Raw genomic sequence first — 14,300 nt, 5'->3', positions numbered from 1 at the left:
CGACAACATCAGCGGCAGTTAAACTCCGCCGTCCAATCACAATTCATGTTTTGCTCAAACCGCCCAATCCGCTGACGAAGTGAGCATCACCGGCGGCTGTTTTGAATACTCCGCGAGTCGTGGGTTGAATTCCCCACTCGTGGGTTTGAGGGTGACCACTGCGTTTTGCGAATGCTACGTCTGAGTGGAGTACTAAACGGCGTAGGACTGCTGGTACAACGCGCAAATAACAGGAAACTGATAAAACATAACAAAGCTGCGGCTTGCATTGGAGATCATAGCCCTTCTGTGTTTTAATTCAGGTTAGTTATATCGATTAGAGGCACTATCGGTGTACTGTTTTTCAGTTTTTATATTTTATTTATGTAGTGAGAAGTCAAGCGAAATTACACCTTTTATTGGCTAACTAAAAAAATTTAAATATGCAAGCTTTTGAGGCAACTCGGGCCCCTTTTTTGCTTGACATCTCACTACATCCATAATAACTTAACACGGTACAACACCCTAGTACTACAGACATATTTTATTTATGTACTTGTTTTTCGCGAATGCCATCAGTTGGCATTTTAATAGTTTCATCTACCATGTGTAATCAATCGGTTTATTACTATTTTAATAAATATTATAATATTGATTACGGATTGACCAATCACGGCCTGAGGTAAACCTTTGGGTCTTTTATTATTGGTCTAAGTCATATCAGTCACACCCACATGTTTTGTTTGAGGTTTTTTTTGGCTTTGTTGTTAGTGCCATTTGTGTTTATCGTGAGAATTAATCTTATCTCTTTCTGTTCTCATAATAAATTAGGACACTTTCTAGAAAGCCGGGATTGACCGTCACATCTGGCTCATTAGGCCTGTTGACTCCATGTCTCTCAGAGTGTTTTTAAACGTACGTTATATCTTATCACACTGTTCTTGACTTGGGAGCCTCGCGTCCGTTCTTTGTATTCTTCACGATGTAATGCTTACCTATTTATAAGATTAAGTGGACTAACACGTTTATGTAACTGTATGTCAATAGTATACAATTGTATACACATACACGTACTTGCTTGAAGAGGGGTTACGGTGGAGCATCAGTTAGTGTTAGACTAATTGTCGATTCTAATTCAACCCCCGGTAAATGTGTGTACTGTACGCCATGGTGCCTCGCGATCCAGAGTTTGTTCCAGCCTTGTGTTAAATCGTGCAGAACAGTCTGTTACTGGATTATGAGGGTTACATAAGTGGATGAATATGGCAATATCTTTATTATATGTTAATAGTTTGTGTGTGTGTTTATACACTAAATATAATAAACACACAGATATTAAAAGTCTACGCGCTTGTGTTGAAATTTCAGTTTTTGTTGGTATGAAGACTAAAATTATGACAAATCACGTCAAACTTTTTTAATCTGTTATGATATTGTAAGCTGCAATATCTTGGGAAATAAATTAAAAAGTCATTAAATGCTTTGCGCAAAGGCTTTAAGCATGTAGACTTTTAATATCCATATATATGTGCAAATTTTGCACATCCGATGGCTATACCGTTGAAACGTTGTGTCCTTAACACTCTGTACATTTCAGCGTAGACATAACAATCTTTTTTTTTCCTTTGCAGCCTTACACTAAATCCATATTTGCAAGTGTGTCTGTGTAAATTAAGTGTCTAAAATGTATACAGGATTTGGTTTTTAGTAATACAGTAATATTTTGTAGTGAACTGTCATAATTCTAGATGACAAATTTGCCTTGCTCAGTGTTGTATGCATTTAGTAAAGCATTGTATACTGTAAAATTAAGCCTACGATAAGGAGGAGAAAAAAAATCAAACTATGTGTTCCATAGTTCTGCTAGCAATAATATATGACTTTAAACGTTTTTGCCAAGAACGTGTTTAACTTTGAAATACTGTAGTATCATTTTTTTCTCTTTTTCTGAGTGAACTATAAAAATAAATATATACAAATGTGTGCTGCAGGCATAGATGATGCACATATTCACACAAATATGTATGCACAGAAATATTTATAAAATGAGCTACATATTTAAAAAATTTTAATTGTTGATGATTGACTACTACCTGATTGGCAAACAGTTTTTACCCATAGGCTATTAATGTCTTAACTTTCCATTGTCTACTTGAAGCTTGACTCAGACGCCATTAGCTACACACCTGCACAACTTAATCCGATATGTACTGTTTATTCATATTTCATTGATACTGAAACATTATTATTGCAGTTGTTCTCTGTGTTCCCATTTTGCCGAATGCTTTATTGTCACTTTACTTTTAATTTATCTGTAAGGCATAGAGGCAATACATTGAATTGAATTATGCCGGCAGATTGCAGTGACTTTTGTACCTGTGAGGTTTTCACACAAAACCAGTTCTATCAGTATGGTGTAAGTGGTGTAAGCTTTCCACTCAAATTCCACTTCAATAAAACTTTGCTCATGTCTGCAATCTAAATTGTTAAAAACTGAAATGCTGCATGAAATTTTAGTTATTTGCTATTAGATGCAGTATGTGTAATTAAGAAACTTAATTACAGTATCTTATATACTTCTTATATTCTTGTTTTGTTTTTTCCTGATTGAAAGTCTTTTTTTTATTAGCGTTTCGACTCAAGAAAAGCACCCATGGAGCTGTTTGATGAAGGTAAGGGAGCCGGCTGAGTTTTGGAATCCTATTGGTGAAACATTTGCTACAATATAAAATATCACACAAGAAATCTGATAGCTGAGTTCTCACCTGGAAGCCTCAACATACTGAAAGTTAAACCTCAACCAAAGTCTCAAGCTACATAGACATCACTAGCGTATTTTCAGCCTGAAATTTTCTCTACTTTGCTGCAACCATGTTTTTTTCTGTACATATCCACAATTTAGATGCAGAAAAGCAATCTCCATTGCAGGTTTTAACACCACCTTACTTACAAAGCTGTTCACTAAAAAAGAGTGATTATAGAACTGATTAGAAATGACAATTTAGTTAATGAGAATCCTCTTCTTCTTTGTTTTATGTACCCCCAAATGATTTACATATCATAATCCAATCATTCTTTTTGGCCATAGCCCCATAAAGCCCATATTTGTCAAAACAATCATTTTTTACACTGGATTTTCTCTGTTTTAGCCATGAAATTCTCCTTCAGCTGCTACAGGACCATCAGTGGCCACTTTGACTAGTGCTTTTGTATGGAAAATGCCCCATTCATAGTTGTTCACTAACTTCCCTGTTTATCAGAGACTACTAAAGTTTAGATTGGTTTTATACCCACCCATCATGAATTCTTTACATTTCAGTCTTCTAGATGTGCTTTGAATGTCTCTTAATTTTCGTGATGATTTTTTTTTTTTTTTTGTTTGCCACTTAAGTATCCAAATATTTGTTACCTTATACAGCAGTGCATTTATCATACATTCATGGCAAACACCCTCACAGCACACAGGTGTGAGCAGTTAAAGATATATGTGACTTAAGACCCCATAGCCTGTTAAAAATGTTTCAGGCTAAAGGAGGTGAATACCTGCAGAAATGTAAATTCTATACATTTCTTATTTAAATTACAAATGTGTATTGACTATAGATTTGACTTTGACGTTGGTGTTAAACAATAGCAATAAAATTCCATTTAAAGATATGATGATTTCTAATTGTAGCAGTATAGGAGAGAGCAATTATATAGTCACTGTATGCTAGCAAAGAAACATTCTACATGGAATACTGTATAATCATACAATTTAATATTTGCAACCAAATAAAAGTGCTCTTGTTTTGATGGATTTTTTATGAATGAAAAGGTAGTAACATTCCCCTATTCAGAAGCAGGGGAGGTACTGCATACAGTATTTAGGGTGTAACTGTAGTAGACTTCAGCCTGTACTATAATTGAAAATCTTAAAATATTTTATTTGTAGGTTTTTCATTAATAACAGAAGAAACATTGGATCTTGTAGACAATTCTCCCTCAAACAGGTAATGTCTTCTCCAACATTACATTCTTCATTCTTGGCTATGTACAACTTAATGTCAGCAAGCTGTATGGGTTGTTCCTGCCTTCTGATTCCAGAGCTTTCTGTTCCCTTATGCATTGCATGTAAATGTTGAATTATGACTCCTTTTTGTTGCAGTCGGGTGGTAGCAGATGACAACGACGAGGATGATGAGGAGGTGATCTATATTGCCCCTGAGAGAGGTGTGGCCAAGAATATTGACCTTAATGTGCAGATACACTCCAAAGAGCCCCTCCTGAGGTGGAGCCCTCTTAGTGCTGAGAAGCTAGAGGAGATTTCTAGGGAAGCTAACCTCTTGGCTCGGCAGTTAGAGAAAGTAGTGCTGCAGGACAGCCCTAAAGTAAAGCGAGTTGCTTTCAAGGAAAACCAGGAGAATAAGCCAAGTCCTCGCCGGAAGACATTTCTAGTAACAGACAGCCCAGTCAAGGCTTTGCTTCCAACAATTGACAAGGAGATCGACTGCTCTACTTGTATTACAGACGGTATTTCTGTGCACAACAGCGAAAATGTCAGAATTAAAGATGAAACTTGTAAGATGTCTTCCTTGTGCACTCCTGAAGTGTCTTCTCCTGATAGCAAAACCCTGTTAAGAAAAACGGAATTAACTCCAGCTTGCTTACCACCATCCACATGTTTGAACATGTCCCCACAAACCCTTGAGAAGACATCTGCTCCACAAGTTGAACCAGTGCAAGACTACAGACCAGTTCAAATGGTTAGAGATCAGGTTGGGTTAGGCCAGGTGTCAGGAAGCAGAGACATGTCCACCAACAGGTTAACGCTTAATCAACTGCCATCAAATGATATTTCAAGACAGCAGGAGAAAAAAGCAGCTCAACCTGCAAAACCAAGCCAGCATCAAGCTGCTAGGGAGGTATGTAAAATCATTCTCATTCTGATTGCTTAGTGTACATTGCCCATATGCAGATGATTAGCAAATTATCAAACTTAATTCTGTCAAGATTTAAGGCTGATTTAACTTTTTTTAAGGACCCCCCCAGATTTCACCATTTATAGTGGGGGAAATAAGTATTTGATCCCCTGCTGAATTTGTATGTATGCTCACTTACAAAGTAATGAACATTCTCTAATTTTTATGGTAGTTTCATTTTACTGGAGAGAGACAGAATATCAACCAAAAATCCAGAAAAAACAAATTACATGAAAGTTATAAATTGATTTGCATGTCATTGAGAGAAATAAGTATTTGATCCCCTACAACCCAGCCAGAATTCATCAATATCCAATAAACGTTTTCAACTTCCATACTTTTTCTAAACCCATTTTATCCTGAGCATAGTCACATTTTAGTCTTAACAATCTTTACTTCTGTAGATCACAAAGACACTGAAATCCCATCCAATACAGCCCAGGAACACCACTGTGGGAGCGGTTCATCCACCTAGTCTGCAAGCCAGAAGGACGGGCATCCCCGTTCTCACTTCTATGAGCAGACTGCCACCCCGGACTACAGCACCCAAGCCGCCTGTGGAGAGCCAACCAGTAACCACAGCCAGAGGGAATCAAGTGCAGCTCCCGGGAAAGGGACGTGGTAGAGGAGTGTCAAGGGAGAACAGAGCTGGCAAGCCCACGGATGTGCTGCAAGGTGAGAAAAGTTAACTGACCAGCATCACTTTGTCTGAGAGTCACCAGTGAGAATCTGAAATGCAGCAATATGGTATAGCATAGACTTCTCTGGTGCAGTCTTTTCATAACATTTCTTTTGGAGTGAGATTCAAAGTTTATAGGTGTACGTTTCCAGGGTTTGGAGGATTTTCTTTTTTTAAAGCAGGTTTTAGTGTTCACTTTTATTCTCAACATACTCTTCTCTTCCAGGGCCTTCAAGCAGAAGCCGTATCATTGCACCTAAGAAAGTAACACATATTGCACAAAGGTCAGTATGGCCTCTTGCTTGTCACAGTAAAGAGAGGCTGCCTCTTTTTGTAGCTCTTTTGCCTGCTGCATTTAGCTAGTGGTGTTTTATAATCTACTTGTAATATGTTTTCAATTAAAGGCAAAGGACATCTTTAATTTTAAGAAAAACTAGGGGGCTATTCCCCTGCTCGCTTCGCTCGACCACCCCCTTTATTCCCCCCCCACCCCCACGGGGTGCACTGCGCACCAGCCACTTCACATTTCTGCTGGTCGCGTTGTGAAGGCGGGGCTGAACTAATGCTAAGGATATGGAGTCGGATCAGCTGCTGTCTTGCTACTGACCTGCGTGTTCTGCTTGGCGCTCATTGTGTCGATCATTTAAAAGCCTACAGCTGTCCTTGTCTCGTGGGATGTTGTGTCTCAGAGAAAATCATGTATCATCTCCTTCCAAGATTTTTTTTTTTTTATAATAGAGAGATTTGTGTGAGGATAACAAAACCTTTTCTATTTTAATCTGTCAATATTCAACTATGAAATTTGTAACAGATGAAGAAAAACATAATTGTCCTGAAGAAGGGGCCTGAGTTGCCTCGAAAGCTTGCATATTGTAATCTTTTTAGTTAGCCAATAAAAGGTGTAATCTTGCTTGAATTTTCACTACACACAGTGTATATACTCAATAATGTTTGGAACAAAGACACTGTAGCTGCGTTTTCCCAAAATTACTAAAGTTCAGCAGCTTCAACTCAAAAAAATGGGATTCAACAAAAGCCTGATGCGCAGAAATGATTCCACAGACAAAATGTCTTCGTTTTTAAAAGTTTAGTTAAGTTTCAAAGTAAAACAGTTCACACAAAAGAGAGAATTAAAATAGCAAAAAAGGAAAACTTAATGTTAAGAAAAGTTCAAAGCTTAAATCTTGTTACATCTCAAATTGTTACTATTTACTTAACATTTCTGAACCATTTCAAAACAGTCAGAAAACTGTATGCTTATCCCATCTCTGAGTAGAAAATGGGTCTTTCAAGTCCCTCTTTACTGGGATCTGTTTTTATCACAACTAAGCTTATTATCACACTGTTTCTCAGTTATAGTAAGAAGGTTCTATCTCTTGCTAACTTATAGGGGGAAAAGACTATACCATATGCTATGACTATGAAAGAAGTGTATGTTCTGTTCAAATTAAGCAAACATTAATATGAGTTTAACTCGAAACTTCAACTTTCTAAGATTGGCTCTTACAGACACTTTTTTCCTTGATTTACCCCTCTGCTACACAGTTTAAAATTACAAATCAAACTATTCAGACATCATGACTAAAGTGCACATTGCAGACTTTAAGGGTATTTGCAGTACTAGGGTGTTGTACCATGTTAGTCATTATGAATGTAGTGAAAAGTCAAGCAAAATGACATAAATTTTAGTCACACCATGTAGAAATTACAACTCTTTTTATATATGGTCCCCCCATTTCGGGGGACCATAATGTTTGGGACAATTGGCGTCACAGATGTTGGTGATTATTCAGGTGTGTTTTATTGCTTGATTAGTGCAGTCATAAGATACCTTAGCTTGCTTCTACCAACAGACTACCTTTGGACTGTGTAGTTGCCATTATTCAACATGAGGACAAGAGCTGTGCCAATGAAAATCAAAGAAGCCATTATGACCCTGAAAAACAAGATTAAAACCATTAGAGACATCAGTAAAACCTTAGGTGACCTAAACTGTTTGAAATATTGTTAAGAACAAAGAATGCACTGGTGAGTTCAGTAATTGCAAAGTGACTGGTAGGCCAAGGAAGCCCTCCACTGTTGATGACAGAAAAACTCACACTATAGTAAAGAAAAAGCTCCAAACACCTGTATGGCAATTCAGAAACAGTCTCCAGGAGGCAGATGTGGACATGTCAGAGACGACTATCCACAGAAGACTTCATGAACAGAAGATAGGCCATACTGCAAGATGCAAACCACTAGTTAGCTACAAAAACAGGATGGCCAGATTACAGTTTGCAAAAAAGTACTTAAAAGAGACTGCAGAATTATAGAAAAATGCCCTGTGGACAGACGAGTCAAAGATGAACCTGTGTCAGAATAATGGCAAGTGTGGAGATGAAAAGGAACTGGCCAAGATTTAAAGCAGACCACCTCATCTTTTAAACATGGCAGTTGGGGGCATTATGGCTTGGTTATGTGTGGCTGCCACAGGTCCTAGCACGCTTATCTTCATTGATGATGGAACTGCTAACGGCAGTCGCACATTGAATTCTGTGGTTTATAGATACATCTTAAGGGCACTTACACCAATCTATGCTCCATTTAGACGCGCCAATTGATTTATATATGAATTTGTACTGACTCATCTTTTGCACAGGTTCCCTTTTTAAATGTAAACATTATTAATCTAGGAAATGTACTGGATCAGTCATATCGTATGAAAATGCGAACCCCTGTTAATTTCAAAGATGGTTGTCTTGGGAATGCACTGGGTCAAAGACTATGTGTGGAAAGGCTAGTGGCAGGCACTGAGCTAGCAGACTTGAAGTTTCCAGTCCCATTCTGCAGTCATGCTGCCAGAAAAGCACCTTCATTCTGGAAAACATTTTTGTTTTCATCATTTTAAGATCCCAATTAACGAAGACTTATGTCCAAATCTTATTGAAGAATTTCATCATGAAGGGTTATCAACAGTAAAAATGAGTACACGGGTAATCCTAGCACAGAGAAATGATGAAGTCAAACAAATTAATGCAAAAAATGTTGATTGGTTACACAGCAAATTGGTTAAATGCATATCAATAGACTATGCTGAAACAGTTGGTGGCGATGATGCAGAAGATGAAAACATCAGTTTACAATATCACAAAGAATATCTACAACCGTTAACACCACCGGCCGAATTACTGTTGAAAGAAGGATGTATTGTAATGTTATTGTGCAATTTATGTCTGAGTGATCGGCTATGCAGTAGGACAAGATTAGTTGTATTGAAAATTAGTCAAACAATTCTGACATGTAAAATTTAACAGGCGACAAGAAAGGTAATGTAGATACTACTGTGGTATCTTCCACGGATAACATTAGACACCAAAGGAGATCTTGATATGCCATTCGTATTAAAACCTTTACAGTTTCCCATTAGAATAGCTTTTGCAATGACAATTCACAGGGACAAACATTTGAAAAAGTCAGTTTATTTATTAGAGGGAAATAAACGATATTCACTTACGGGCAGTTATACGTTGCGTTGTCACGATGTAAATCCAAACATGGAATCAAAATTCAATAATGACGAAATGTTAATTAAAAAAAAAGTTTTTACTGAAGTTTTACAATAAAAGTTTTAAGTTTAAAAAGTATTCTGAGTGTTAACTTCAAAACCAAACAGAACAAAAATATATAACGCAACATGAAACATAATCTTCTTTCAATTTATTATGTTTTACTATTTTTTACTATGGTTAATTACTTGCTGTAATGTAAAATAGTTCTATTATGCATATGTAACAATTCCCATGAAAATAACAATCTGTTTAAATTGTACATCCACTTACCCATACGCGAGTGGCTAGTGTGTAGCGCCCGCCCGGGGTTTAGCAAGCGAAGTGAGCAGGGGGCAGAGCCCCCTAGTACTTTTAAAGAAAGCTAAATGGTTGTATCTGAAACCTTTTGCTACTATCATAATAACCCATATGTTTGAATTTACATAAATAAAGAAAGGCATTCAAATATTGTTATATTGGTTTTAATATGATGTTATATTAATACTTTTATAATGAAACTTCTAAGTAGTTTTGCAAATGTCTTGGTTAAATTTGACATGTCTTTATTGTAAGTTGTAGGTCTTGAGATCTGTGACAAAATGTGTTTGCACATGTTCTAGTGCTTGTTTTAACTTGAACTATTCTGCTGTACAGTGATCATCAGACCTACTCTTGCTGTCCGTGCTCTTGCAGTAATTTGTTTTTTTCTTTTCAGGTGATTCACAGAATCTTGGCCTAAACTCTTGTATATGAGACAATCAACATTTGAAAACTCTCCTTGAGCACTTACAATATTCAGTTGAGTTTACAGAGATCTTTTTTTATGAAAAGAAAAAAAAGACACTGTTGGACAACAGTAGGGGCTGAAAGGACAACAACCTGCTTGAAGTAAAGATTTTATAAAAAATTTTAGAGACTATAAGGTAGCTCTCATTGATCGTTCAGATGGATAATTTACAAAATATGTGGCATTATATCCATCAATATGTGAATTCAAAGATTAAGAGCAATGTTAGTTTCAAGTTGCCATTTAGACAAAAATAAGTTTTTTTGGGGTGTCCCTCATGCTCTATTTTGTATTCAGTTGGGTTAAATTCAACATCTAAAAAGGTTTAACAGAAACGAGAGAGAACTGTAGCCAGAATGTTCATATTCAGTGTTCTTTTTTTCCCTACTAAAATGGCTACATTTGGATGGATTGCTTTTTTCAGGTAAGGTTCATCACGGCATAGTAAGTTGTCATGCCACTTTTTTATTTTTGGCTCTGGCAGCCATTGAACATAGTTTAAGTTTATTCTGTTCTGACAATATTGCTTGTTGTACAGTATAATTTTAGGGGAAACTGGTAGACTAAAAGCACCAAAAAAAAATGTCAACACATCAGAACAAAACTTCCTTATGCCATTTTTTCCCCCAACAAGGGGGATACTCAGCTGTTAGCAGTGGATGATCAAGAAACTAGCCTGGCAGGTCCAAAGAGTAGGCACATTCAGCCCAGTTGAGCATCATAATAGTTGACTGTGGTATGGAATGCCTTGAAGTCAGATGATCACACATTTCTTTGCGCATCAGCTTGGCATTTAATATTTTATGACAGCCAATATTGTATCATCACAATTATAAGTGGTAAAGTAATGTTGTCATTTACTGTTGGCCAATGTCAATATACAATGACTATATAGAAGATACCTTACCCTTCAGCCTGGTTATAGCTGCGCTGGCCAGAGCTACAGTTGTGAAATATGTTTGTGAACCCAATGGAATATTCTGGATTACTGTATGAATGGATTCTAAAGTTTGATCTGACCTAAGTCATAATATTAGATAAACAAAACTGTACAATGTTGTATCTCTGTTAAACATATTGTCTGAATACTCAAGGTCAGAGTTGGAAAAAGTATGTAAACCTGTAGGACAGAAGGAAATTAGCGTCTGGCTTCCAGTCAAAGAGATGACATTTTGGTGTGGGTTTGTGGTGGCTTTTCATGTTAAAAACAAAAACTAACTTTGATGTTTTGCTGTTCGCAACTGGGATCTGTTGGATCTGCATGGCCTGATCAAAAGATTTGGTGAAGTTGGAAAGAGCTACAAAGGTATTTCTTTTTTGTTTTAGGATTTTATTACAGAGAATAAGTTATAGTTCAATAAGACATGTAGTACTGTATCAGATATAAAGCTAAAGGGCAGAAAAAGAAAAAACAAATTATAATTACTAACCCTAAGAAACTGAGATAGCCAAAAGGCTAGCAATAGTTCAACATTTTCAGTTAATTGAGGAGAACATTGATAAATGCCTGTCATGTAATAAAATACTTTGTTCTTTGTAATTTAGTATGTATGACATATATGTTCCTGAAAATGAATTTATTATTTCATAATATTAAGTAAAATAGGACAAGCAAGACAGATAGTTTGCCCGCAGAATGCTAAGTACACTAAGAAATGATGTCCGCTGTTAGAAGATTGGGGTTTATTGTGATCCCAATGCTGTCTGATAAGATTTTATTCCAATAAGGTTTGAGTAGAGAACATACCTGACATATACAGCATGACCAAATGAAGCGAATCCTGGTGACATTGCTCACATTTACAATCTTGACAAGGGTACATTTTGTGTGATAGTCTGAGTCAGAGAAGTTTGTTATGGGATGCACAGTTTTGAATCTGCTTAGAGTTTTAGACCATATTTTGCACACACTGGAAAAAAGTATACTTTATCAAGGGTTGAGTTTTTCACTCGTTATGTGAAAACATGCTTGAAAAGTCCCATTCCCAGTGCTGTCCCAGATTATACTGGACAATATATATTTTTTTCCTTCCTCAAAAGTTTTGCTTCCTGAAAAACTTTGGTGATTATGATACACTGCTTTAACCAGGACACACAAATAAAATTTAACATTGACTGTATCAAGTAGGAATTGGGAGAAACGGTAAATGAACTTTTATTAAATGTAACGTGTTTAATAACTTAATGATTCTGACACATTACATTAGTTCAACTGAGCTAAAAATGTTTTGCTGCTGATTTTCATTATGTATTCAGCATCTGATGCTTCTCATTTCAGTGTTTAACAATAGTTGACCAGTATTGAAGGACTGAGGTTACCCTGATCCAGCTCTTCAATCCTTGCAATGTCCTGGTGAGATCTTTCACCATGTTCATTAGTGACTGCACCAAGATTAGCTGGGAAGGAGTCCCCGTGTAATGGAAGAAAATCAATCTTTAGCAACAGGTTACACTTTGTGGTTTTCTATGCTTGAAGTAGGTTGTCAACCAGTTGGACGTACTTTAGCTCCGCATTTGTCTATAAAATTCTCAACAACATCATTGAATGGTTTCTATGTGATTTCCGCCAGCCTCACTACCAGATCTTCAAATCGCTTGTCACTGATGATGTATCTGATTTATGAATCATAGTGCCTTTCTTAATCTTGGCATCAGTTATTTGTAGAAATCTCAAATATTGAAATCCTTAACCTACCTTGCACAGTGCCTTCACAAATGTTTTAATTAGTGCAAGTTTTATATGAAGAGGAGGAAAACCAATTTGCAGGGTTGATAAGTGTTTTATGTGGCACATATTTCTGCCCTGGAACCAAATGGTTCTTGAGCAACCAGCTGTTTTTAATGCAATGAGAGCCTTTAGCATGGCTGTCCCATTTGCAAATAGAACAGCAAGACGTGGGATAGCTAAGCTGCATTTCTACCACTACTTTTAGATCATCACAGATATTCCAGCTGTTGTTGGCGCACAGTACAGGGCTATTCAAAATGAAAGGGCAGACTTCAAAAATGTTTTTCAAACAAACTGTAGAAGACAGAGAAACACATTCTGCACATCACTGGATAGAGGAAAGTTTGGTCCTATGGTCCTTGAGGTTGCATGCACTCAACATGAGCACCATGTGTAGCGCGACAAACATCTAAACAGTAGGCCATTTCTTGCCACACACGAGTCAACTGGTCCTGAGTTACTAAATTCACAGCTTCCTCAATTCGATGTCACAAATCTTGAAGATTGGTGGGCATAGGTGCAACACACTCTCTCTTTAATGTACCCCCATAGATAAAAATCGCAGGGGGTAAGTAAGGTCTGGAGACCTGAGAGGCCATAAATGATGAGCAAGATCTTGTTATCCACCTCTTCCAATCCACCGTCCTGTAATGGTGCCGTTCAGGTAACGCCGGACCTCCAACTGGAAATGAGGCAGGGTGCCATCTTGCAATCAAATCTTCTTGAAGTTGAATTTTTAAACTTTGAACTTTCCTCTATCCAGTGATGTGTGGAATGTTTCTGTCTTATACAGTTTGTTTAAAATCATTTTTTGAAATCTCTTTCATTTTGAATAGACCTCTAAATGTTTCCACACCAGTTCAAATGTTTTTATAGGTTTCTTTCATGTGTACAGCATAGTCAGTGGGCATTGAAGGGTGGCCGCTGTGTTACAGCTTTCCTGCTTAGCAGTGATGAAGCAATAAAAAGACACCATTGTTGTAGGTCATGCTCACAGCCCAGCAATGTCAGTACAGAAACCTGTGCAAAGAAATTTGTTAGATCCTCTTGGTGGCTCAGAATAAACAGATCCTGAAGATGGCAAGCTTCATCCTTGTAGTCTTGAGCCAAATAGTTCTGCTTTTGACAAACCTCACCAGCTCATTTGAATCTGACAATGTTATCCGATGAGGCTCACCTAACATAAATGGTTCAACAGCTATGATCCCTGTTGTTTTTGGCTTGCACTATGGGATCTTTGTTTGTCTCAGCTCAGCCATGTCTCTGGTGGCTTTGGTACTGGCAAATTGTCATTATGTGACACTGGTCTGATGGCAGAAGGTAGACTGGGGTATTAAATGGATTTTTATATTTTTAGTAGAGAAGCCAGAAACATTGATTAGGCATAAATAGCGGTTCATTATGTGATCCTTCTAGTCTTGCCATATCATCAGGGGTGCAAAGTGAATTGATGTCCGAGTACCTCAGAGCCAAGCTCTCAGATTGACTGTGCGTGTTGCACAACAAATGTGAGGAGCCCGCAGGTTGTCTTGATCACTTATTTTACAACCAAAGTAGAGCTTGTACAATTTCTTATCAAGTGCAGTCATGCTATGTCTTTGAGACTTCAGAGTATACTCGCCACAAATGTAACAAT

At 37.2% G+C, this 14,300-nt stretch overlaps 1 protein-coding gene across 2 annotated transcripts; it reads left to right on the top strand.

Moving 5' to 3' along the window:
- Positions 1 to 42: 42 nt before the first annotated feature.
- Positions 43 to 11,476, top strand: LOC120526223 (proline/serine-rich coiled-coil protein 1-like). Of its 2 annotated transcripts, none has more exons than XM_039749274.1 (7): positions 43 to 302; positions 2,609 to 2,651; positions 3,914 to 3,971; positions 4,127 to 4,883; positions 5,345 to 5,615; positions 5,846 to 5,903; positions 9,865 to 11,476. In XM_039749274.1, the coding sequence occupies exons 2-7, from the start codon at positions 2,633 to 2,635 to the stop codon at positions 9,866 to 9,868; spliced, it is 1,167 nt and encodes a 388-aa protein (XP_039605208.1). In that variant the 5' UTR covers positions 43 to 302; positions 2,609 to 2,632; the 3' UTR covers positions 9,869 to 11,476. The 2 variants fall into 2 exon arrangements, with proteins under 2 accessions (XP_039605208.1, XP_039605209.1); XM_039749275.1 differs by having other exon boundaries at positions 2,594 to 2,651.
- The last annotated feature ends 2,824 nt before the right edge of the window (positions 11,477 to 14,300 follow it).

This window comes from Polypterus senegalus, chromosome 3, assembly GCF_016835505.1.
Source record: "Polypterus senegalus isolate Bchr_013 chromosome 3, ASM1683550v1, whole genome shotgun sequence".
NCBI classification, from domain to species: domain Eukaryota; kingdom Metazoa; phylum Chordata; class Cladistia; order Polypteriformes; family Polypteridae; genus Polypterus; species Polypterus senegalus.
This window is presented reverse-complemented; position numbering and strand designations above follow the sequence as displayed.